Below are 24,757 nucleotides of genomic sequence, written 5' to 3'. Positions count from 1 at the left end.
TCTGGATCCTCTTTGTTTCAACTGCACATTGGGGCCAGAACAGGGAGATGCTCTTACCCATTCTATTGCTTTCTATATTTGGTTGCCTGCTCAAAACTGTGTTCCTTTAATTGCTCAGTAACATATTATAAGTACAGATCAAATAATGCTAAATACAAAGAAATTTGTACAGCATTAAACATTACAGCTCATGAATATCAAGCAGTTTCTAAATGATTGATGTTATTACACTGAATGCCCAAGGAAGCTATAATTACTTGCTATTTATTGGGCACTGATACCAACTAACAGCTAGTCACTTACAGTAAGTTGTCTTAGCTCTTTTTATTGCAAGCTTTATTTTAAGAAAATAAAACCTTGTAGAGTTGCTTGCATTCAGAGAAATCTATGGCCAGATTCTCCCCCTGGCAGCTTTTGCTAGCATTGCCCAGGGTACTGGGCATCCAGAATCTATCTGTAGTAAGGCTGTGGTAATATAAGACACCCAGAATTCCTTCCCTAGCAAGCGTCACCCCAAGAGTGCATGGCATTGGCCTGGGATAGGGGCATGACCAAGTAATGTGCTGCTTCACTACATTCCTCAGTAGTCTTTCTGTAGAGCCCAACCACAATTTAAGGTGGCCACCCTGTGGATCAACCCCTGGGATACACTGATTTTTTTCAAGGGTGATTTCCTTCTGGGTTGCAGTGATCCTACTGGTTCAGGAAGAGGAAATCTGCAACTATCTCCCTGAGCTAGCAGGAGGTGAATCAAGTTTGCTGGAAGGAGGTCAGAAAGCTCTTAACTAGGGGCTAAATTATGGCATATTGAATACAGTTTTATTTTTATGGTATAAGCTGTATCCCCTATATCTTTACTGTATCACATAATGCAATTAAAACTAAATCTTGCTCGGCTTACAAATACAAAACTCCTATTTACATCAATTTACATGTTTTGAGTGAAGAAAGCCCTTACAGACTTAAGTTTAAAAAGTGAATAGATTAGAAGTGAGGCAAGATAAGGGTAGAAGATATAGTTCCGTTTTTTGTTGTTGTTGTTTTTTTCCATTGGAAGTGAGGTGAGAATCAGTTAATCAGGGAGATAAATTAGGTCTCCTCCAGGCATCAGGAGTTCCAGAAAAGCAGGCTCTGTCACCAAGAGGAGTATGATATTGTAGAGGAGAAAAAGCACGCTAGAGCTAGATGAGCAGTAATGGGTTTAGGGCAAGACAAGGACCTGGAACCTCAGCTGCAACTACTATCCACAAAGGAGACAGCTGCTGTTCCCTGATCCTGGGGCTGGTTTTCTACCAACCTGGGCCCTGACCCCATTCAAAGCAGCTTCAAAGCTGCTCTAACCTATGTCCATTAGTTATGGTTCCTGGGACTGGAAACACATTCCCTTCCCCCAGCTCCAGCTTGACAACATCCCCAAAGCATCTACTATGCCGGGGCTACGAGTGGAGGTTGTGGCAGGGGAGGCAGCTCTATTAGCTCTGTGCCAGTTAGGAATTTCCTCATGCTGGAAGAATCCTCAGGTGAGCAGATCTGCTGGCCTGACGTGGGAGAGAATCTAGCCCAACATCCATGAGAGAAGTTGGGGCCAGTCTATGCAGAGGGCAGCTTTTAAACAGAAACAGTCAGGTTGTTGGAGGTTAGGCTGTTATGCTTTTTTAAAGCCAGGCAGCAGCTTTCTGCACATATAAAATAAAAAATAAAAGCTACTACAATTATAGCAGAAACTATAACAAAGTAGCCCAATTTCTGAAGATGGAAGGTGTCTGAATGCAGATAATTTAACAACCAACATTTTCAGTCTGAGTGTTAGACAGTTGCAAGATTATTGATGAAAAATATTTCCTATCTCAAAGTAATAACGCAGTAGTAACGAGAAAAAAAATAAGAAAAATAACCATCTGCCCCTGGAGACTCACAAAAGGCACTGTACCATTGTTTGATTTTACCCACAGCTGCAGAGACTTTCCCCCTTAGTATTATAATCAAAAAGGCTTCATTTTAATAAAAATGGCTGTAGCTTCCTTCAAAAGATAGGAATCTCTGAATTACTTCTGGGAAGAACATCTATGACTATGGAGGATTTTTAATTCTTTATCCTTTGACTGTTTTGAACAGCACACTCTGTGTGAGTCCAGTGAAAAAGTGCTCTTGCAGCAACTTGTGACAGTTGTCTATGTACTTTGTCTTTTGCAACATGTTTATAAGGAGTAAACTTGACCTAAGCTAAATGACAAACTGTTTCTTTTACTGTATCTTCACACCACCACCCAATATTGGATAATCTTATTATTTTTAATCCTGTCTGGTAGATTATCCTATCTGTAGGATAAATCTTATCACTAATATTTCCCTCGCTAGATCTTCTGGTCGGATAATGTTTGATTCACTTATTTAAATATATTGCACTTAAATCTTGTATCAAACTGTTTCTTTAAATTAAAGGTGATTGGTCACTGCAGCAGATAAAATGATTCACAAATGTTTTCCCACATTGGAAAGGGCCTTTTCAAGCACATCTTGGATTAGTGGCCTTATTTGCTTTGCCCATGTGGTGCACCCCACTAACAACAGCAGGAATTGCACACTTGCTGGTACTTCCTTGCACATCGCATTAGGCTGAAATTTTCTCTGAAATGGCTTGGCTCACAAAATAAACCTATCAGGCTTATCCGCTTCACCAACTCACTCCTCATTCAGTATCTGCATTCCCACATGTAATTCCAAAATGCAAGTATTTTTAGTTCTGCATGTTACTATTCATACTGAAATTAGTAGATGATCCAGGGCCAGATTGTGCCCACTCCTTCATGGATACATAAGAGAAGTTAGAGGAAACCTCTCTTGCCCTTGCACGCCTGCACAGGGACTAGCTACAATTCTGGAGCTTGTCCTCCCTGAGCACAGCAGCTACCAAAAGGAGCAAGGAAGAGGACAGGGTGAGGGCAGAGCCCTGGACTAATTCCCCCTCCCTGCCATCTAGAGGAACTAGGTGGCAAGGCGGAATCAATTCTGTCTGCTGTGAAAGGTATTGGAGCCCATCCTGTGGCATGTACTGTGCTGGTGCCCTGAGTATTTCTGTCTGAGTCAACAGAATCTCTTTGGAGAGTCCCACTTTGCTCTTTGAAGAGTATCTCTTCACCAACCCATATAAAATGAGGCTTACTAACCACATTATAGAGTAGGGGTGGCCAAACTTACTGACTCTCCAAGAGGCATACCGCAGTCTTCAGAAGTTGGAGAGCTGGGGCACACCCGCTGGGGCTCAGGGTCTCAACCGTGTGGGAGGCACCAGATGGGGCTCAGGTTCAGCCCTGCACCTGCTGAGGTCCTGAGCCCGGGCAGGTATGCCGCACACGGCAGAAGCCCCGAGACCCCCCATCCCCACTGGGCAGAAGTCCCCACCCTACCACCCCACTGCAAGGCAGAGGTCCTGAGCTCCCCCCCCTTCCGTCTGGTAGCTGGAGAATGACAGTGAGGGGCATGGGGGGCTCTGTGAGCCACATTTCAATGGTAAAAGAGCTGCATGTGACTCGCGAGCCACAGTTTGGCCACCCCTGATCTAGAGAGACAAGGTGGGTGAGGTACTATATTTTACTGGACCAATTTCTGTTGGTGAGAGAGACAAGATTTCAAGCTTACAGAGAGCTCTTTTTCAGGTTCCAGAAAATTTCAGAGTCACAGCTAAATACAAGGTAGAACAGATTGTTCAGCATAAGTAGTTAACACATATTTCAAGGGACCATTCAAGGTGAAGTGGCCTATTAACACCCCTCTAGTCACAGGAAGGAAAGGAAGGGGAGCAAGGAAGCAGCTAGGGGGAGGGGAGTTGTTAGTTGGTTATAGTTAAGCCACAAATCCAGTGTCTGCTCAGTCCGTGATTTTTAATGTCTAATAGAGTAATGAATTTAAGCTCCCATGCCCGTCTTTGGAAAATGTTGTACAGATTTTCTTTGAGGATGAGGACTGAGAAGTCAGATATAGAGTGATCACTTTATGAAAACTGTTCACCCACAACTTGATGTGGTGTTTTTGTCTCTTATCATTTTCCTGTGTGAGTTCATGTGAGAGCGTAGTGATTGTCTGGTTTCACCCACATAGCTGTTGGGGCATTTAGTGCACTGCATGAGGTACACCACATGTTGAGATAAGCATGTGTAAGGCCCATAGATCTTGAAAAGTGTGTTGTGGAGGGGTGTTGATCACTGTAGCAGTGGAGATGTGTCTGCAGGTTTTGCATCTGTTGTTCTGACAGGGTTGGATGCTACTGTGAGTTGGTGTGGCCTGGTCTGTGGGGAGCTTGCTTCTGATGTTGAGTTTGGAGAGGTTTGGGCATTGTTTGAAGGCCAAAAGTGAGTGTTCAGGAAAGATTTCTTTCTAGCCCGAGTCCCCATTGAGTATGGGTTGTAGTTGTTTGATGATGGGGTCCGGTGTGGAGTGATATGTGACAACTAGAGGTGTACAGTCAGAGGGTGTTTTATTTCTATATTGAAGCAGGTTTTCTTGGGGTATTTGGGTGGTCTGTTCCATGACACAATTTACCACAATATAGTCCTGAACAGGGAGGACTATCACTCATGTAAATGGAAGAGATATAATGAAAAGGGACATGGAGATTAGTGATGGGAAGGAAATAACATAAGATTCAAATTGGGAAAATGCAGCTAGTGCATGTAGGAATGATAATCTGAAATCTAGATGTTCAATGGGAAGGAGAAACCTATTAGCATTAACAGGAATGCTAATAGAGACCTAGTGATAATAGGGGACAACAAATTAGACGGGAGTTTGCAATGTGACATGCCAGCAGGAAAGACCAGGAAAAGTATGTTAAATAAAAGCTTCTCTCTCTACAGGTCTTCTGAAACCAGACCTGGAATATTGCCTTCAGTGCTAGGCTCCTATTTACCTGAAAGATGCAGATAAATTGAGAGAAGTGAAGAGAAGAGCAACTAAAATAATTAAAGGGCTAGAGAAACTGATCTATGAGAAAAGATTAAGAGCCAAACACTGCCTCACCTCTGTAATGAGAATTATTAGGTTTTGGAATAGCATCCCAAAGGAAGCTCTATCCCTGGGGACATTTAAAACCCATCGAGGCAAACCATTAGAAGATATGCTGTTCTGAATAATCCTGCATGGGCCCTGGTTGGAGTGGTCCATCACATGTGAGAAGGCTAAAATGACTTGTTCATCTCTAACTTCTATAAATATACCTGGTGTAATTCTACCATGCATAATGTTACTGAATTTGGGACTCAGACTAGCTTACATACATTGAAAAGGCCTAGACTTTTCATATATTAATATAGGGGACCATTTAATAACCTGGAAGAAGTGTTAATCTGTCCTGCTAAGATATAAAAGATATTGGAATCCCCACTGTATGTATTATGCAATTAAGATTGTATTGCATGAAGTCTGATCTGATGAGGTAAGCTGTAAATGGAGGGAGAATGCTTCTGAAACCAGCATGTCCAAATATTGGATTTATGTGAGGCTATTTAATAATATAAAGGTACTAAAATCTTTTTTTATTATTATTACTAGTGACTTTTGGGTGCCCAAAATAATTTTGGGGGGCTTTTCTTGCTAAAATGAAAAACCAAAAAAATTTCATTTTAGATTAAAAAATCTGAAATGAAGCAAAGACCTGAAATGACACTTTTTTATCAGGTTTTAGTTTAATTTCAGGATGTTCTTTGATCCAACCCCCCCCCCCCTTTTTTTTTGCTGGTTTTTCTGGGCGGGTATTCCACCTTTTTTAATAAATATAGCTAAAGTTCTCAACAAAACATTTAGAAACGTAGTCAAAATGTTTAATTTTGAAATGGCTGAAATGAAGTTTTTATTTCTTGACTAACAAATTATATATTTCTTTCATTCAAGACTATTCATCAGATAATTCACGAATAATCTTGGTGAGCCCCAGAAAGCATTTTTTGGCAAATTTACTATTTGTCATAAAAAAAAATCACACAGTTCCACTAGATACTATGAAAATCTTAGCTACTGTGTTAAGAATTGGCATTGTGGGGAACAGCTTTTCTAATAAGAGGAGGCTGTTTTACCTACCAGGCTTCAGTGAATTTTTTTCAAGATTCTGACAAGCCACCTGTAACCCGTGGGAGACTATGGCTGTTTGCCAGACCTAGAAGCAGCAAACTATTACATTCTCCATATGTCTACATAACTACTGTCATACATTCATGGATGAAATGCAACAAGAATTTAGCCTGTCATTTACACTGGTCTAAATCAGGAGTAACTCTATACTGTAGGAGTGAGAGGATAATCAGGAATAGAATACTTAATCTGGGTGGCTGTATTTTTTTTTTAAATAAGGTTTTACTTTTGTAAATGAAAATGTTGTGAATGTTTTTATTTATGCATCTTGTGACTAGGGCTGGATTTCCAATTAGGCACAGTAGGCATTTGCCTAAGGGCGCTGGCATTCTAGGGGTGCCTAAAAGTAAAAAGTTTCATTTTTTATGGAAAACACGAAGGTCAGCTGTAGGCGGGGTGGGGGAAGGGCGCCAAGGATGCTGAGCCTTGAGGGGCATAAAGTGTAAATCCGGCCCTGCTTATGACCCATTCCCCTGCATACTTCTTCCAATGTACTGTATTCATAAAATCAGTGACCACAGAATTTGAATGAAAAAAATATTTTCATTATGAATACTTGCTTTGTAATGCAAAGCATTAAAATTACAGGCTATTTAACCATGCAAAAATATATTTACACTATTTTCATCATTGCAAATATCTGTCTCTATAGATATTGGAATTAATTCTTAAATATTCAGGAAGTTAATGTCTGCATCACATGCAAACTAAGGTTTGGATTGGACTGACAAGATAAGCAGCTCTGAATCTCATAAAGAAATCGCTAGGGAAAATATATTGTCAGCAACAGTAATTACAGCAGGTAATTGTGTCATTTACCCTGTTACAGACCACTGAATGTGACGAGCGTGGGACATACCAGCTGTCACACACTGTTAGCTTTGATGTTCAGGGGTCTGGAAAACTGTACAATGTCTTAGTGATGGTGCATTTAAAAACATAATGAAGATGAAGGTTTTAAAGTGGTAGATGGTGCATAACTGGGCAGTTTTTGAGTTCGGAGGATTGATTTCTTGGAATGGTGGGCTTCATCAAGAATATTGGTGCTTCAGGTTTTTTCCTGTGCTTTTAATAAGTTTGGAAATATAGGAGTGTAAAAATGTTTGGTAAGAAGAATTTATTACTTAGCTCCTGGCTGTAGAGGAGGCAAGCATGGTGGTTTGATTTAGCAGTAATGTCTGAACTCTATGTAATTTCTACCTGCATAGCTTTCTTTGATGTCTTGGGGTAAGAAGAGAACATGATTATCTGAAATGGCTAGTCTTAACAGAGTTACCATTCTGGTATGGTTTCAGGGTTATGATATAATGTAAACACTAATTTAGGCCACAATCCCAAACTCCATGGGCTCAGTGTCGGTGCAGTTTCTTCTGGGGCAGAGCAGCTTACAGGATCAGGACTTAGGTCTTACCTTTGGAATTTAAACAGCAAGAGCAGGCAAAAGCAAAGAAGGAGCTCTGATTACAGAGCCAAACACATCCTGGGATGTGAGTAAAGCTAAAGGAAATAATTTACAGGGAAAATATTTTTGGTTTGTTTTTACCTTGTTTCTTAACTGTAAGGATTGATCGTGATCACTTTGAGTATTTGAGACCCAAACAATACTTTGTAACTTTGTCCTGTTTAGTGGAGCTTTTCATAGTATTAGGTAACAATATTTTTGTTTAGCTGACTTTTATTGTATGTTTTCTCTGTATTTCTATAATTCTCCAATAAAATCTGTTTTTATATGTATGTGTGTGTGTTACCAAATATAGAAATAAGTGTGTGTGTCTGTTTGTGTAAAAATAACCCGCATGGTCCTGGATACTGTTATTTAGGGACAATCACTAGTGAGTTCCTTAAGGAAACTGCATCTAACTGTGATCTCAGGGGATGTAGAGCCAGGAATAATAACTTGAATGCAAAGCCAAGGGTGATTATGAGACTGCGATCTCTTTCTCTAAGCAGTGCCTCAACAGGCTGTGGAGTCCTGGTTAAAGACTGTATAATGATAGCTGTTCTTTTTCTTTGAGTAGGTGTCTTTGTGGATCCCACTGCAGGTGTTCATGTGTGCAAGATCAGCTTTTTGAAATAGTATCTGGGGCTGTGTGTATGCCCTGAGCCTCCTCACATATGAGGGCGTTGGGAGGGCGATGACACCCCCTCAGTTTCCTCAGCAAGACAGTTTGGTGAGTGTCCGGCTCACTAGTTCTTAGCTTTGGCTAAACCTTCTCAAAAGTCTTCTACAAACTTTTAGAACTCTTCTAATACTTTGACATATGACTGCTGTGATCTATATTAGCCCATTTGAAATGAGTATTGATTGTCAGACTCCCCCCGTATACCTGCTGACCCTGCACAGAACCCATACCTGTATAGAGCTACTTAACAAGGCAGACTCAAAACCTGCAGGTTTCAAACCCTGACTATGTTGTGATGGACTGATTTGTCTATTCTGTTCAGAAGAATCAGATATACAGAGCTGACATTAGGTGTGCCTATCAATTTCTGCAAGAACACACAAATCACAAGACATGATGTTGAAGTGCCATCTTCTGAAACAGTCCATGAAGGACTCATCAGACTCTGAGGAAATGAGCTCCAGAATCAGGCTAGGAGACAATCCAGCCTCATTTACTGCCCGGTCTGCCAGAAACTACCAACACCCACAGCTCTGAAGCAGACCCCAATATCAGCACCAAAGCTGGCACCAACACCTCTGACTCCAGACAAAGAGTCTTGGTGGAACTCAATGTCCTCCCATAAGGCCAGACCACTGAAAGCCTCCAGAGATATATCCACCAGCTCTCGTGCAGCATTGATGGCTGCTGATAAGGAGTAGCCTAAGATGCAAAGGCAGCTTCCTCCAGCACTAACCCCGGCTCTGGCAGCACATCTCTTGGCATCGATGCCTACTGTTGAATTTTTTAGGGTGGTAGCAAGTCCAGGCTGTAGCCCAACACAGGCATGCCAGTCTCCATTGCAACAGGAAGCCTGGGCCACAGCTTTATAGAAACTGCAGTAAAAATTCTAGGAGCAGCCACGTCAGATGCTCGCTAACCCTGCTGCTCATGCTGCCTGTAAGTCCCAGTCCTTCCTTAGCCAAAACAGGACTAGAAGCTGATTCACAGGTGTACTTGAGTAATGTGACCATTCCTTCCAGTGAGCTGCAATCATCTTGAGCTACTTGTTTGGGTGTCATTTAAATGCAGAAGGTGAGCACAAACTTTGTATTGGGCCTTAGATGAGGATGTGCTGCAGATCATGAAGATGTCAGAGTTGCTATCCTGGTCTGGTTGGAGATCTCAAGAAAGGGGTACTGACAGAAGTTCCAAGGTGAGCCCCTTTCTTCAGGGATACAGATGCCCACCGTTACCCAGTGTTTGAGTGACTAGTTCAAACCCCAGCAATGGACAGTGGAGTTGCTTATGGACAAAAGTAATAATTAAGTACTTGGTCTGCCTGGGAGGATGTAGACATGGGTGTGCTAGTATTAATTGTCTGTGCTGCAGAGGTGGTACAACAAACAGAGGAATACCTGAAGACTGAGCACCTGGAGAGACCACCATGCCTATGGCTGGATCCTAAAGTCAAGACGCCACTATGGAATAAGGTGAAGGGTTTGGAGACTCCAAGAGGAGAGCCAGAAAGGACATTGATGCCCACCTGGAATAGAAGGGAGAGCTACCAGCCCCTCTGACTGTGCTTTCCTTGTTAACAAGGGCTCATAAAGTTGTGTCCGTATAGGGAGTCTGTCTGTGCAAGAGACTAGTGGTCTTGTTGAGATCATGGGATTTCCATGGGTGAACCCTGCCCATGCAGGTTGGAGGAGGATCGTAAATGACCTTGCAGACTGAGCTGTGCCCAGACATTAGTGTGGAAGGATTTAATTAAAAGTGGGTTCCTGCTGGCAGCAAAACCCAGGTCACCACTGGGGATTTCTGGAAATATTCCCCAGCTGCAATCCCAAACTCCTGTACATAGGGTTTTGGGAGGGCTGACATTAGGTGGAGGTGTCTCAGTCATTACCCTGACCAACTGTTGTGGGGTGAGATAGGGAACACTTTAGGGCTCTCCTGTGCTCTAGGAAGTCATAAAACTGGCTCATGAATGGGGAGACACCACAGAATGCTTACACACCAGGTCCTCTGGCAACCACCAGATTACATTGGGGGGTTCGAGAGAAAAGAAAGAGTATGCCCTAAGCCCAACTCATGTGACTGGGCAAGGATGGTATGATGGGTTCCCCTTGGGGTGCCTCCTGCAACTGGGGTACCACTGAGCCCTCTTAGCCCTCCAACCTGGGCTCCCTCTCACACTGTGGTGCTGTGATAAGTTGCCAAGCTCTCCAAGCTTGCTCTTTCACCAGCATACACACAGGTAGGGACAGATCCAGCTGCAGAATTTACAGGCTGCTGTGATCAGCTCTGCATGGGGAGGCTACAGCTAAGGAACTGCTGCGCTGCTCAAGAGCACACCCCCCTCTGGAGTGTAAACCCAAAATTATACCATTGTGCGCTGCACAGAGATGTGTACAGAGTAAGCTCATGAAATTCGCCCCCTCCCTCAATGTAGAGAGAGAATATACAACAGCTTTTTGCCCCAAGTTATAACTCCCACACACTGGTTTGTGATATAGCAAAAGCAAATTTATTAACTACAAAAGAGAGATTTTAAGTCATTATAGGGGATAGTAAACGAATCAAAGCAGGTTACCTAGCAAATAAACAAAAACGTAATCTAAGCTTAATATATTAAAGAGATTGCATTTGAGTAGCAAAGTCTCACCCTAAATGATGATTTAAGCTGGTTGCAGAGATTTTTAAGAGGCCAGCTGCTCTTGCTTGCAGTTTAAAACCCCCAGGTATTCCTTTCACAGGCTAGAAACCCCTCTAGCCGGGATCCAGCACTTCCCTCCCAGTTCAGTCCTTGTTACTCAGGTATTTCCAAGAGTCTCCTTTGGGCAGGGAGTCAGTGAAGAACTCATGATGATGTCATTCCCCTGCCTTAAATAGCTTTTACATATGGCGGGAACCCTTTGTCTCCAACTTTGGTTCCTTCCAACACCTTTCAGTGGAAAAACACTGGAATTCCAAGATGGAGTCCAGTACCAGGTGATCTGGTCACATGCCCCCATAGTGTCCTAGCAGCCATGACTTGGAGGCCGTTTGTAGCATCCTCAGGAAAGCTTCCCGGTGGGTGATTAGCTTCTTCTAAGAGCTATTGTTCTCCCTAGTGGTCCATTGACTTAAATGGGCCATTCCCAGCCAGCCATCTAGACTGACAGTTTTTTGCCTAGTGGGCGTTCCCCAGGTGTAAATAGCCAAGAAGCCACATAGACAATATTCCTAACTTCAGATACCAAAATGATACATGCATTCAAGTAGGATAATCATATTCAGTAAATCATAACCTTTTCAATGATATCTTACATGATCTGTCTTGCATAAAATACATCATAATTATGCCATACTCATATCATAATAATATTACTATAAAGAATATGGGCTGTAGTGTCACAGATGGTATGTGAGGGATCCTAACCTGAGTAAGAAGATGAACTTTTAACCTACACACTAGCTATCCAGTGTTCGGAAGAGGCTGGAAAATATCCTGCTCTCACTGTGCCATAAAATCCAAAATTAGAGTCACTAAGGCATGATCCAAAGAAACTCCGAGATGAGGATTAACTATTTCTCCAATTTGTGAGACACAAACACAGTGAGAAGGTGAACGAATCCTTCTGCTGCAGCAGGCCTTGTGGTCTGTGAAGCCGCCCCTGTCTTTTCTCTGAGTGTGAGAGTTCACAGTGAAACAAGACATTTTACCAGTAAATCTGCGGCGAGTTTCTTAGACTACATTCTCAAAGAGCACAGTTCAGGAGGATTTGGATTTAGATTTCACATGGAAAAGCTGTATTTGAAGATAATACTGAAACGTTTCTCTTAGGTTTAGCTGGCTTAAGAGGTTTTCTTATCTCTTCGTGGAGGTAGAAAGCAAAGCAGGCTTTCCTAGGGAGAGAGGATCGTGTGGGGTTAGAGATGGGAGATATTTTAGCAGGGCGTTTCGCTACCAGACCAAAAGCTTTAGGATTTCTCTTCACTTCAGACAAAGAATATCAGTGGGCAGATAAAGATTTTATCATGTTGATAGCTAAAGATATTATTAATGTTACTGCATGGGAGGCAGCAGGGCTGGAAGTCCCCCTCAGTGAGGTGGAAAATGGCATTTGGGTAGTGTCAGTATAGAGCAATTATTTAAAATGTATGAGGACAGGAATGAGTAGCCCACTGCATTTCTGTATTTATAAGTTCCCCTTGCATCCTGGTGCTCCATATGGTTCCCTCCCAACCCCAATACTGGCCCTGAACTGTATTGATGCCTCTCAGCCAAGGTGTTGTCAATTTTCGGGGCCATGCAGCAGATCATGTTATTTTTGTTGTTCGAGATACCAATGTTACAGAATTCATAATTCATTTATATGAGTTCTGTTAACCTCAAAGTGAGATAAGGCAAGCTGTAAATGGGCAACTCATGGAACCCCTTCTCAGTTAATATTGCCAGCCACCAAGAACAGCTGCCATGTCATTGCCCCTCCCAGTCTCCAATCGCCCTGCCCTCTGCTGACCTGTTATTGCTCAGCCGATTGATTGCCCTTTAATCTACAGCTTTCATTTGGGGATATGTTCTCCCCTTCTGTTCTCATTAGTACTGAGTTTTGTGAGCTCCTGAATCTTTCAGATAATGGATGTGAAAATGGCTGCTGCATTTTTACCATGTCCAGTGATAGGGTTTTTCTCCTGAGGTTTTGCTAGTGGCTCCTATACTAGGTGTTTTGTTATATTGACTCCAAATGTAGAATAAGTAAACCAGTAAATAAAAACGAAGAGACGCAGACATCTGGATGAGCATAATGGCAGCTGTTCTCCCTGAAGAACAATGATGGACTGAGTAATTACAGACAAATGGCATTTCAGAGAGCAGAATGGTCTCTAAATGGCTACAAAGAAAAGAACCATTTCAGGCACACACCATGCCAGAATCACTTATTACTATTACTATTATTTATGCTGCAAACACATTATGGTGGCACTCGTCATGATTCCGTAGTTGAGTGATTTCATATTACACTTAAAGCAGGGGGTCAAGTGCTTATGCATGAAAAATACAGTATATTATCCTCAAACTTACTGCACTCTTTGAGTATAGAATGAATTTTCTGAGAATTTACAAGTAAAACTGTTAATTAATTTGAGTTAAAATTAATTAAAACTGGGTCCTTTAAGAAATGTAACATCTGTCTTTTCCAAATGATACTAATTATGGAACGTTTGAAGAGACTGGATTATTCCATTTAGTTAAAATTAATTTAAATCTTGTGTATGAGCGATACAAGAAGGAATTAGCTTTTAATTAAGCTAAATTATTAGTGATTGTTTTGATTACACAGGCTACAGACTAGGTTGGGTCAAACAGTTCAGGTGACGCTCAAATAGTATCATTATTAGAGCTGGGTAATGTTTGTCAGCTGAAACTTGTTGGCAAAAAATGCAGATTCAGTGACACCAAAATGTTGCATAAATTCATATCAGTTTTACTGAATTATTCGTATTAAAAAATTCCAGAGAAATCCAAAGAATGTTTCAATTTTTCATTTCAAAATGACTTTGTTTCAACATTTCCTTCAATTTTATTTTAAAAATGTAAAAACATTAAATACTTGAAATCAACAAAACATTTTGTTTGGGGTCAAACAATATTTCATGCAACCCAAAATGGCATTTTTTTCAACTTTTCAGTTCACAGAAAATTTCAATTTTGGTTCAAAATAAAAAAAATGCCAGGGAGGGGATTGCCAGTAAACTGAAAAATCTATTATTCACACAGGTCTAGTCATTATGCCATCAAAGGTAACTCAACCAATCCTGAACATTCTATTGATTGTAATGTGTCAGTGGTATGAGGGAGATTGGATGCGTGTGGTAGATTACTTGGCCCAGCTATCCCTGCTCTTTGAAGATTCCTCATGCTAGTTTGGGCATCAGAGTGTGAGAGGCTTCTCATGGCCCTGTTGTCTCAGCTCCACTGTGAGGCATATTTGGAATTCTTAAAGCACAGAGACATTTGGGATTCCATGACATCATAAAAGGGAAAATATGGGGGAGGAAAACCCTAATGTCTTTTAAAACCATTTTCATAATCTGGGCCCAGAATCACAAAATGCCTTAATGGTTACTGCAAGGCATCACTACAGGGCAGAGTTAAGGCTATGTGTGTGCCTTGTTTGTGCATTTCCATTCCTTAACACATTTGGATTTCTTTTAAGTATGACTTTAAATCTGAATTTACTGGATTGGTAATACTTAGTTTGGGGATAATTATAATATCCCGGTAAATTACCACTGTACTCTCAGTCTTAACTCCTTTTTAACATAGTTACTCTCACACTCCCACCATCTTGGATAATGGATCAATGTCCTAAAGAATCTAAATACAGAAAGTAGAAGTAGGGAGATGGAAAAGTGTCACATCACATAAGCAGAGTGATGAGTGGCAAATGCCATATTAGTCTCATATTTCTTTTTAATTGTTTTAAATATTTATTAGTGGAGTATGGAGTAAGGGGAACAATGAAGAAGTTGAGTTAATAGGAGCATGGGAGAAGGAAAAGAAGGGAAGGGTGAGACGTCTCTTGTATATATAGTACCCTGGAATTTATTACCTTTGTTCTTCAGAACTCTCCATGCCACTTGAGACAGTTGGTGTAAATTGTCTTAGCTTCACTGAAGTCAGTGCAGCTAGGACAATTTACACCAGCTGGGGATCTGTCCCTATGAGGAAGTACTTTTGCCCTTGCAACTCCTGCTATTTACCTCCACAATCAGGAGTCACTATCAGCTTTATTTATGTTCAGGACTTTGTAGTCTGTCTTTTGGAGCAAAGTAATAACATTTTGTCAAATAGAAGCCTTTCTAAAATACAGTGCTGAGTACCATTTTGTAAAGAAGTAAAATGAAATATAGTGTATCAGTAAAGGTGGCCCAGCTGGGCAGTTAGCTTATATAAACATAGGGAAACAACTTGCATAGTCACACTTTTATATTTCTTTAACTAAGGCATCTGTTTTCTGAAGGAAACATACATATGCACTTATTGTCACTGTGAAGTAGTAGCAAAAGCTTGCTGAATTCTGGAGCTAAAACGATTTTTGTCTCTGTAGAGTCCATTACCCTAGGAACAGCTTAATCAACATGAATACCATATTTAAGGCTTCTGTTGATTCCCAAAGCAGAGATATTATGAATGTTAATGCACTTGAGCAGAGTCCTGGCTAGTGTTAAATGGATTTGAGATGTATTAGATAATATAGCTTTAGAAGTAATCACTGAAACCAGTGCATTTGCTCTTTATGGAAAGTGCATTTATGCAAATTCAGATTTGTAAATCGTTAAAATCTCTTTGCAAAAGTAATTTTATTTCCTTGATTCTTTATTACTGTTGTAGCTGGCATGACCATGCCATCATCATAATGATGTGTAGTGAAGTGAATATTAGATTTTTGTTAAATCTGCCACATTATTTCTAAAGGTGCTTGAAATAAATGGCCTACATATTAACTCCTGGTATACATCGTCCATAAGAAATAACATGTTTGTTCTGTATTTACAGTTCTAATTTGTGTAGAATTTGTTATACTTACCAAATGGAAGAAACTGTGTTAAAGACGAGATGCAAAGTATTTTTTAAAAGTTGATTTTGCTTCATGATATATGTTCACATCAGCTGTTTGAAACATATGGTTTGTTATGTGTGTGAGATCACTCACCTAAATCCTTATAATGTCTTTCTTTATTTAAATTGAACATTTTTAGAAAAAGAAACCAAAATAACAGACATGAGAATTAATTAACTTTTAAGCAACAAAATGCCATTACAGTCCATCATAAATATGCATGTACTCAGTTTTTAAAATGTGTATTATCTGATAGGCCTTATCTTGTATCTCAGGCTATATTATGATCTATATGTAAATATAGGTAGACAGCTTTGACATTAGTTTTATTATAGACAGATTAAAAAAATTTTAAAATACAAAACCTCCTTTCTATGAGATTTTTACCACCCTCCACCCAAATAATTTATTTAATGCACCATACACCAAAGTAATGACAAAGCCATGTACAGCCAATCAGAACTGCCACTCTTTAGCATGGAGCATATAGACATGTCAATGAGCCTTATATTTAAACAGTTTTAGCAATAATATACCAGCACTAAATGTAGATGGAATATAAAACATGAAAACTCATTTCCCCCCACAAAATGTCTCTTTCTGTAACTGAGTCTAAAATCTTCCTGTTGCTCTGACACATTTTCTTCTAAACTAGCAATATCTCAGGGCTGTTCTACACTACCGTGGTAAAAAGACCTAATTTATGCAACTTCAGTTACATGAATAACGTAACTGAAGTAGACATTGTTAGATCCACTTACCACAGTGGCTACACTGCACTGTGTCGATGGGAGAGCATCTCCCATCAACTTCCCTTACGCTTCTCAGGGAGGTGGAGTAAACAAATCAATGGGAGAGTGCTCTCCCATTGATTTAGCGGGTCTTCACCAGACCCGCTAAATCGACGCTCGCTGCATCGATTGCAGCATTGCCAATGTACCGACAAGTGTAGACATACCCTTAAGCCTCATTCTGAGAATCATTTATAAGAATCATGTATTATATTAGTTGAAAAGAGAAAAATCTAGCACAATTTTGGGTAATTTAGCCACAGGTCTGGGAAGAAAAATGGCTAAAAATTTTCTCATTTTGAATATGATCAGAAAAAGACAAGGCAAAAAAATAATCTTTTTTCATCCAAGTTCTATTACTTAGCTGTTAGAGTATTTATTTAATCTATAACCATGGATTGGAGAAAGTGAATAAGGAAAAGTTATTTACTTGTTCCCATAATATAAGAACTAGGGGCCACCAAATGAAATTAATGGGCAGCAGGTTTAAAACAAATAAAAGGAAGTTCTTCTTCACACAGCGCAGTCAACCTGTGGAACTCCTTACCTGAGGAGGTTGTGAAGGCTAGGACTATAACAGTGTTTAAAAGAGAACTAGATAAATTCATGGAGGTTAAATCCATTAATGGCTATTAGCCAGGATGGGCAAGGAATGGTGTCCCTAGCCTCTGTTTGTCAGAGGGTGGAGATGGATGGCGAGAGAGAGATCACTTGATCATTACCTGTTAGGTTCACTCCCTCTGGGACACCTGGCATTGGTCACTGTCAGTTGACAGGATACTGGTCTGGATGGACCTTTGGTCTGACCCAGTATCGCCGTTCTTATGTTCTTATGTTCTTATTTTAAGGAAAATATCTCTTTTAAGAGTCCACATACTATACCATTATAATGTAATCTCTGGGCTAAGCAACATTCAAAAGTACAGTAGTTTTCTATTTCTTTGTAGGACATACATCATACCAGGTACTCTAAGGCCCCAATTGATTTCTTAAATGCATGAATTTCCTATTGATTTCAGTGGGAATACTTATATATTTAAGTACTTGTAGTTTAGGGCCAAGTCTCCTTGGCCTGGAGACCACAACAGCTCCATGTCCCAGTAGCTGTGGATGCTGCCACAACCTCTTGGAGCTCTCCCCAACAGCTGCTTTGTACTGCCCTTTCTAGATCTGCAGCCTGTGACTTTCCCTCTTTCTCCAGTATACATTTATCTGTATTCTAGGGCAGTGGAGGGTGTTGGAATGATATCAAAGGGGTTTGGCCTACCCCACCATCTCCAAGGAACAGTGCTGATGGGCACACTCCCTGGCTGAACATGACAGATAACTTGCAAAATTCAGTACATTGCAATGAGGACCCCAGTAATTGCCAAGTACTGCTGTACATATCCTACAACCCAAGAGACCATCATAATGGCATGGAAAGATCTTTTTGTGCATTGAGTAAAGAATATGTTTCCTACACTTCCATAGTTGTTACTCTGTTTTGTTGTATGGAATGAAAAAAGCAAGGAAATTAAATTATATTTAAATAACATTAAGATAATGACACAAAGCCAGGATATCAGTACAGCACAACTGATACTCGTGTGCCTAATTGCATAGTTGTGACATTTTTTCTCTTTTATAATGGACTGATCCCACATAAATATTACTGAACCCAGCATGACGTTAGCCTGTGGAATTCACTGTTACAGGAGGTCAGAGTCGAATACTGTAACTGGATTTTTAAAAGAGCCAGATCATTTTATGAATAACATTTTTAATTATCCATGCTGTGATCAGGGTAATTAAATCTCATGCCTCAGGACTCGTGCCTGCAGTCCTTACTCATTACACTCAATGGGAGGCTCAACTCAGTGAAGATTGCAGGAATGGGGTCTCAGCTTGTATTCTATCTAGGGTTATTATTTGTACTCTGCTAGTACCCAGAGACCCTGCTCAGGAGTAGGGTCCTGTCATGGTAGGTGCTTACAAACAGAAGATGAGTTCTCCCCCACGCCTCTGCCCATACAATATTGCTAGTTGCACCATAGATGTGCTAACCGTCATTTCAAGCAAAATATTTGTCGTTACAAGAGGCAGAATTACAGACTCGATGGGTCAGAGGTCTGAGCCAGTAAAACAAATTCTGTATGCCCATAATTTTATATCTAGTAAAGAAATTGCTAGTTATAATAACTAGCACTTTAATGCTTTGCAAACACTAATGGGATTAATTCTCATAACAGCCCTGTGAAGTAGATAACTATTAGCCCTGTTTGACAAATTGGAAACCCAGGCTTTGTGATGTTACCAAGGCCACAGAAGAAAGTGCCTGAGTCCAAATTAAAATTTCAGGATTTTGTGGGTCCCAGCTCCATGCTGAGGCCATTAGAACATGCCTGAAGCAGAAGTTGGTTTTGTATTGGACAGCCAGAGCAAGGCATATGGTATATAAATAAAAATGTATTAAACTGTATTTAACAAATTTGCTAGAAGCAACATGGAAACATAAGCAGCAGCCTAGCTTGTGTGTGCTGATCTGCCAAAACCAATAACAGAATAAGGTAAAAGTTCCATTTCCCTGAAAGAGGAGAGACACCTTTGTTTTCAAGCTACTCTTTTTTTTATGAACAAAGATCAGAACTGAGTGCTAAGTGAATAACGAAGGAAAGCAATATGTCAAATTTCAGGGTGTTGCCCACTGCTTAATCCACTTCTTGGCAATATGCAAATCCTGCTTAGTAACTACTGAGTTTATGGTTTATTTACATGGAAATATAGTTAAAGCTTTTATATTACTGTAGTGTCACAATTCAATAACATTCGTTTCACTTCTCAGAGCACGACGAATGCATCACAAACCAGCACAGCTGTGATGAAAATGCACTCTGCTTCAACACTGTGGGTGGGCACAACTGTGTCTGCAAGCCAGGTTATACAGGAAATGGTACCATGTGTAAAGGTAAATGAACAGAAACCCTGGGCTGTAACTTGCATTGTCTTCAGACTTGATAACATTTCTCTTGTAATGGTTAACACAGATCTGTTGGTGTACCTTGAAGAAGACACTGTAGAACATTAGCATTTAAGCCCTGATTCCACAAAGAGGATTGCATGGGCCAATATCCATTGACTTTGTCTTTTACAAAGTTCCAAGTAGTTTGAAAATTTAGCATTTATAAATTGCAAGCTCTGAAATGGTGGAGTAAATACTTCTGGTATCTATCCCAAGATAATTTTGTTTTCATACAGAGTAGCCTGTTCAAAATAACCACAGTAACCAACAGCTAGGAAAACCTATTACCAAATGCAATTTATTCACCATCAATCACTTGCTATTATACCTGAATGAACTACAGATTGAATTGCATATTGTTGCGTATGTAATGTCCTTTTGTAAGTGAAAAAAGACAGCAGTAGATGTTGACCCTGAAACCTTTACTCCCCAGGAGAAGCTGGTTGCTTACAGCCACTGTCAGACCCTGGTAAACATTGCAGATTATATTGCTAGTTTTACAAAGAAGCTGAATTTTACAGAGCCACAAAGCTGCTTTTAGACTGCCTAGTGCTGCATTTCACAGAAGTTACTGAGATGTGAGGATGTTCAGTCCCATTCTGGTGGTGGTACCATATTTCAGATAGATGCAAAGCCAAGGTGCAGGCCACTTGTAACTATCTAAGAACCCCCAGAGTCCTGGCAGAATTCCAATATTTGTATCTGGAGAAAGTGGTCCTTGAATGAATGGATGCAGCTTCATTGGCATCAGTGTGAGGCACAAATGCAAATGTGAGGACAGATTTTGGACAATAATTGGTAAAGCCAGTTTTTAAAGCGCTTTATCTCTTGGGGTGATATTACCATTTTTTATAGTTTGGATCTAATAGCTGAATTCAAAGAATCAAATAGCTAATTGATTTAGTGCTCAGTTGTGTCTAATAGGCATAGACCTGTATTGGGAGGCAGTGTAGAGCCGCTAAGCCCTCAGGAGGGTTTGTGCCTCAAGGGGACAATCCCCTGTGAAGTAGGAGGCAGTGCACAGGCTAAAATGTCTCAGGATGGTGCAATCCAGTCCTCTTTCTGCACCCTGCCAGCTCATCTGGCTAGTGTGGTAGGGGGCCATAACTAAGCTTCCTCCCTGCACCTTTTGGAGTGTCTTATATCCCTAGGACGGAACAGCCTCTGAATTAAGAAAAGCTGCAGGGTTTGCATTTGTGTCTGGCTGCTGCATCGGGGGTGGGCTGGGGGGCTACAAACACCTGCACAGTTACTATGCGCAGCCCTTAGCTGATAGGTTTTGATACATTCTACTTTTGCTGTTTCAGCATTTTGCAAAGATGGTTGTAGGAATGGAGGAGCCTGCATTGCTTCCAATGTCTGTGCCTGTCCACAGGGCTTCACTGGACCCAACTGTGAAACTGGTAAGATGATAACTTCATTTATTATAAAATTATCCGTATGCCAATGTCTGCACTATTCCAAGAAAAAAAAATTTATAGTGTCCCTCCTAAAAGAGGGAGCTGCTGCTGGAAAATGCTCAGTTATGCAGTAGATAAACTCAGTGACTCACTTTTCTCGTATGCCTCCTAAAAGCATGTACTGTACCAATTTGAACTAGTAACATATTGACATCTTACACCAAGAGATGACTGACTAGCCTACATTCTGTTGCTCTATAATTATTCACTCACTTTTCATAGCAAATAGTTTTTGGTAGCTCCCACCAGTTGTCTAACAAGGAGGAGGGATAGCTCAGTGGTTTGAGCATTGGCCTGCTAAATCCAGGGTTGTGAGTTCAATCCTTGAGAAGGCCATCTGGGGCAAAATCAGTATTTGGTCCTGCTAGTGAAGGTAGGGGGCTGGACTCAATGACCTTTCAAGGTCCCTTCCAGCTCTCTGATATAGGTATATCCTCTGACTGTAGAGGATGACCTTATTGTCAACCTGTGATTATAGTTCAGTAACCCACCTTCCCATTTATCCTCATTTGAGGACTTTTTTGACCAACTCACGGTAAGACAGCATTCAGTGCTTCCCATTGTTTTTCTTTCTCTCACAGCCTTTCTTCTGTGCTTGACATCTCTGGGGATGACAGTACCACAAAACCTTGTTTTAAAACTTTCTTTTAAAATGTGAGTCTTTGTAAATTACACCAGTGGGGTGCTTTACCAAACAAAAGTATCTGGGATTGCTCATATTTAGCACCTTGAGCACTTGTCAATAATTTTTCTAAATTAAAATAAATAATTTCAGCATTTTTATTGGCTACTGAATTTTTAAATGGATTCTAACAGTAAATGGCCTCGGGGTAGAAGGGAAAGTGCTTTTAGATTGATTAGCCTCGCTACGCCTACTAAAAGGACAATCTGCCACCTGTGATTGACTATTGTTGCCATTCTATATTGTCTTCAATAAATCTTCAGCATGGGGTCGAGGAGGTAGTTTTAGAAGCACTACCTCTGTTCTACTTGCAAACATTGTCCAATTTAGTAAAAATACCGGCTGATCTGACTTTTATACAGAAAAGGTTCTGGTCCATTTGAGAGGTGAAAAATTTGCGTGTTGTCATTGTTTGTCATGGTAACTAGAATGGATATTGCTGTTCTGCACAGGAGGGGCGCTGCGTGAAATAGCTGCAGCCCCATTGGTTGATATCTTTCTCTAGGAATGTCAAACATTCTTGACCATTGCATTTGCTTTGCAGTGATGGAAATGATGTCGGGCAAAATATAAAGGTCTTTTTTCATGTAGCTGTTTCATGGTTTTGGTTTCACAGTGTTTTTACTTGTAGTGGTTTATATGCAAAAATAATGGTTTAGATATAAAGATGGCTTATAAGGTTGTGTGATATTTTTCCTTTTATAGGACATACTGTTTGCAGCATTTCAATGTTATCAGCAAAACATATTGTATGTGTACAGTTAATGAAACACTAAAGGTGAGAGCCTCACAAGCACTTAGCATTGGCCTCCTCACTCCCCTTAAGCCAATGAGAGTTTTGAGAGCAGAGTTAGGTGAGCACTGAGTGCATTTGAAAATCCTACCCTACATTTCCTAAACATGCTTTACCAAATGTTTAACTTGAGTTTAACTTGCTGTTTCAGCATTTTGCAAAGATGGTTGTAGGAATGGAGGAGCTTACTTACTAACTTACTTGAGTTTAGTAAGATAATTATGATGCATAACTTAGGGTCAGATATAGGTGTGGTGATCTGCACTCGGACCACTCCCGAGCCATGGACCATCATGGGAGGTGGAGTAGGAGCCACTATGGCAGCCCAGACCACTGAAAGATTTGACTTTGCAGGGAGAATCTTCCATTGCCCAGCAGACTTCCACAAAGGGGTCACAGACTTCAGTGCTAGTAGAATGAATAACCTGGAACAGTAGAGATCAGTTAGAAGGGTCCAAGGAAATTTAGTCACCTGGTTTGAATATTAACATTGACAACAAATGCTGCTATGTACAATTGTCTGATAGCCCAGCTGCAGTTTGCACCTCTTTTCTAACTCTGGAACAGGATCCTAATTAACTTATATGTCACTTTAAAACACAGTGGATTGGTATATATCATCAAAAATACCTTCAAAGCCCCAAACGGCAGAGCACTCCTATTCATAACAGGCAAGATCTGGGTGGTTCAGACGGGGCCGGCTCCAGGCACCAGCTTGTCAAGCAAGTGCTTGGGGCAGCCACTCCGGAGAGGGGTGGCACGTCCAGCTATTCGGGGGCAATTCGGCGGACGGTCCCTCACTCCGGCTTGGAGCGAAGGACCTCCCGCCGAATTGCCGCCGCAAATCGCGATCGCAGCTTTTTTTTTTTTTTTTTGGCTGCTTGGGGCGGCCAAAACCCTGGAGCCAGCCCTGGGTTCAGACATAGAATTGTCATGGACCAAAAGCCCTCCCTAGTGAAAATCTGAGCTCCAAACAGCACACTCCTTTTGAATATAGAATACAGCTTCCAAGAGTTATGTCTTGTTGGTATGAAATGATCAGGACATCCATATCATAAATAATTCATATTGGAAAGTTGTCACTCATTTGTTTTGCGCGTTCTCACTTTATCCCTCAAGGTGCAATGACACCTCCCTCACCACTACTGGTTGGCTGTGCTCTCAGATGAGGAGGAATAGGGATAGATTTAAAGCTGCCAAGGGAAGTTTAAATGGCACACTTCTTATTTTATTTATTTATTTCACTTTACAATACCTATATTTAAGAAGTGCCTACCCGAGGTTTTAGGAGTCTTTGCAGTAAATTAAACATACGATCACAAAAAAATTGACCACCTGTTGCTCCTCACCCCTTAACTATAAAACAGTTAACCAGAGATTAAATCAAAGCCTATATAATAACCCAGCATCCACTAACACCAGCCTTTATTGTGTCCTCCCTCCCTAGAACCCTGGATAAATAGGTGAGTTTGTATCATGCTTCAAAAGTCAACAAATTCACACTATTTTGGACCAAAGGTTTAGAGATAAAGAGCAGAGAAACTTCTAGCAGCTCCCTCACTCTTATATCAGGTGGGTTCCAGCTCAAACACCACATCTGATCCCAGCTGCTCACTTTTTTTTTTTTTTTTTTTTTTGCATGGGTACTGTTTCTGGGGAGGAAATGAAGTCCATATAACCAACCATTTACAGAGGCATAGGAATTCTCTGAAATGCTTATCCTCCCACACCCCACATGCAGGTCAGTGAAGCGCTGACCATCATTTTAACAAGGAGCTCCCACAAAAAGCCCCTCACTGAGTCTGATAACCCCAGGCACTGAGTAGAGGAGGGGGAGGGAATGGAAAATGTTTTGATTTGTTTTTCCATTTAAAGCAAAACCATTTCTCACTGTTAAACGAGGAGACAGCACCATTTAGTAAACCACCTTTATCCTTTGCTCTTGAAAAATTGATAGTATAGCACAGTGTTCAGTAGGTGCAATAAGAGGGGATTTAGACTTTTATGGGAAGTCTGGGGACATCTATGCCCAGAAAATATTTTTAAAATACCTGCCAGCATCAGACTTTTTCATTCCAAACCCACAAAATTTGTTCGTTGGAAATATTTGAGAGTCCCAGAGGTAATTCATATCTGGATAGGATCATTTACTAATATCCAGAGAGTAGGGTGGCTCTGTCAGAGGCAGAGAA

At 40.7% G+C, this 24,757-nt stretch overlaps 1 protein-coding gene across 10 annotated transcripts in view; it reads left to right on the top strand.

Annotated features, from left to right (window-relative positions):
• The window catches only part of NELL2 (neural EGFL like 2), a 228,782-nt gene that overhangs the window by 156,432 nt on the left and 47,593 nt on the right, over window positions 1-24,757 (top strand). For 8 of the 10 annotated variants that reach the window (XM_008162490.4, XM_024100600.3, XM_065557607.1 and 5 more), the window contains 2 exons: window positions 19,454-19,576; window positions 20,938-21,033. The exons of the other annotated variants lie outside the window; for them this stretch is intronic. In XM_008162490.4, the coding sequence (XP_008160712.1) occupies window positions 19,454-19,576; window positions 20,938-21,033 (219 nt within the window). The remainder of the gene's footprint in view (window positions 1-19,453; window positions 19,577-20,937; window positions 21,034-24,757) is intronic. 10 annotated transcript variants of the gene reach the window in all.

Source organism: Chrysemys picta, chromosome 1 (assembly GCF_011386835.1).
Source record: "Chrysemys picta bellii isolate R12L10 chromosome 1, ASM1138683v2, whole genome shotgun sequence".
In the NCBI taxonomy this organism is placed as follows: Eukaryota; Metazoa; Chordata; order Testudines; family Emydidae; genus Chrysemys; species Chrysemys picta.
Note: the sequence above shows the minus strand (reverse complement) of the source record. Positions and strands in the feature narration are given on the sequence as shown.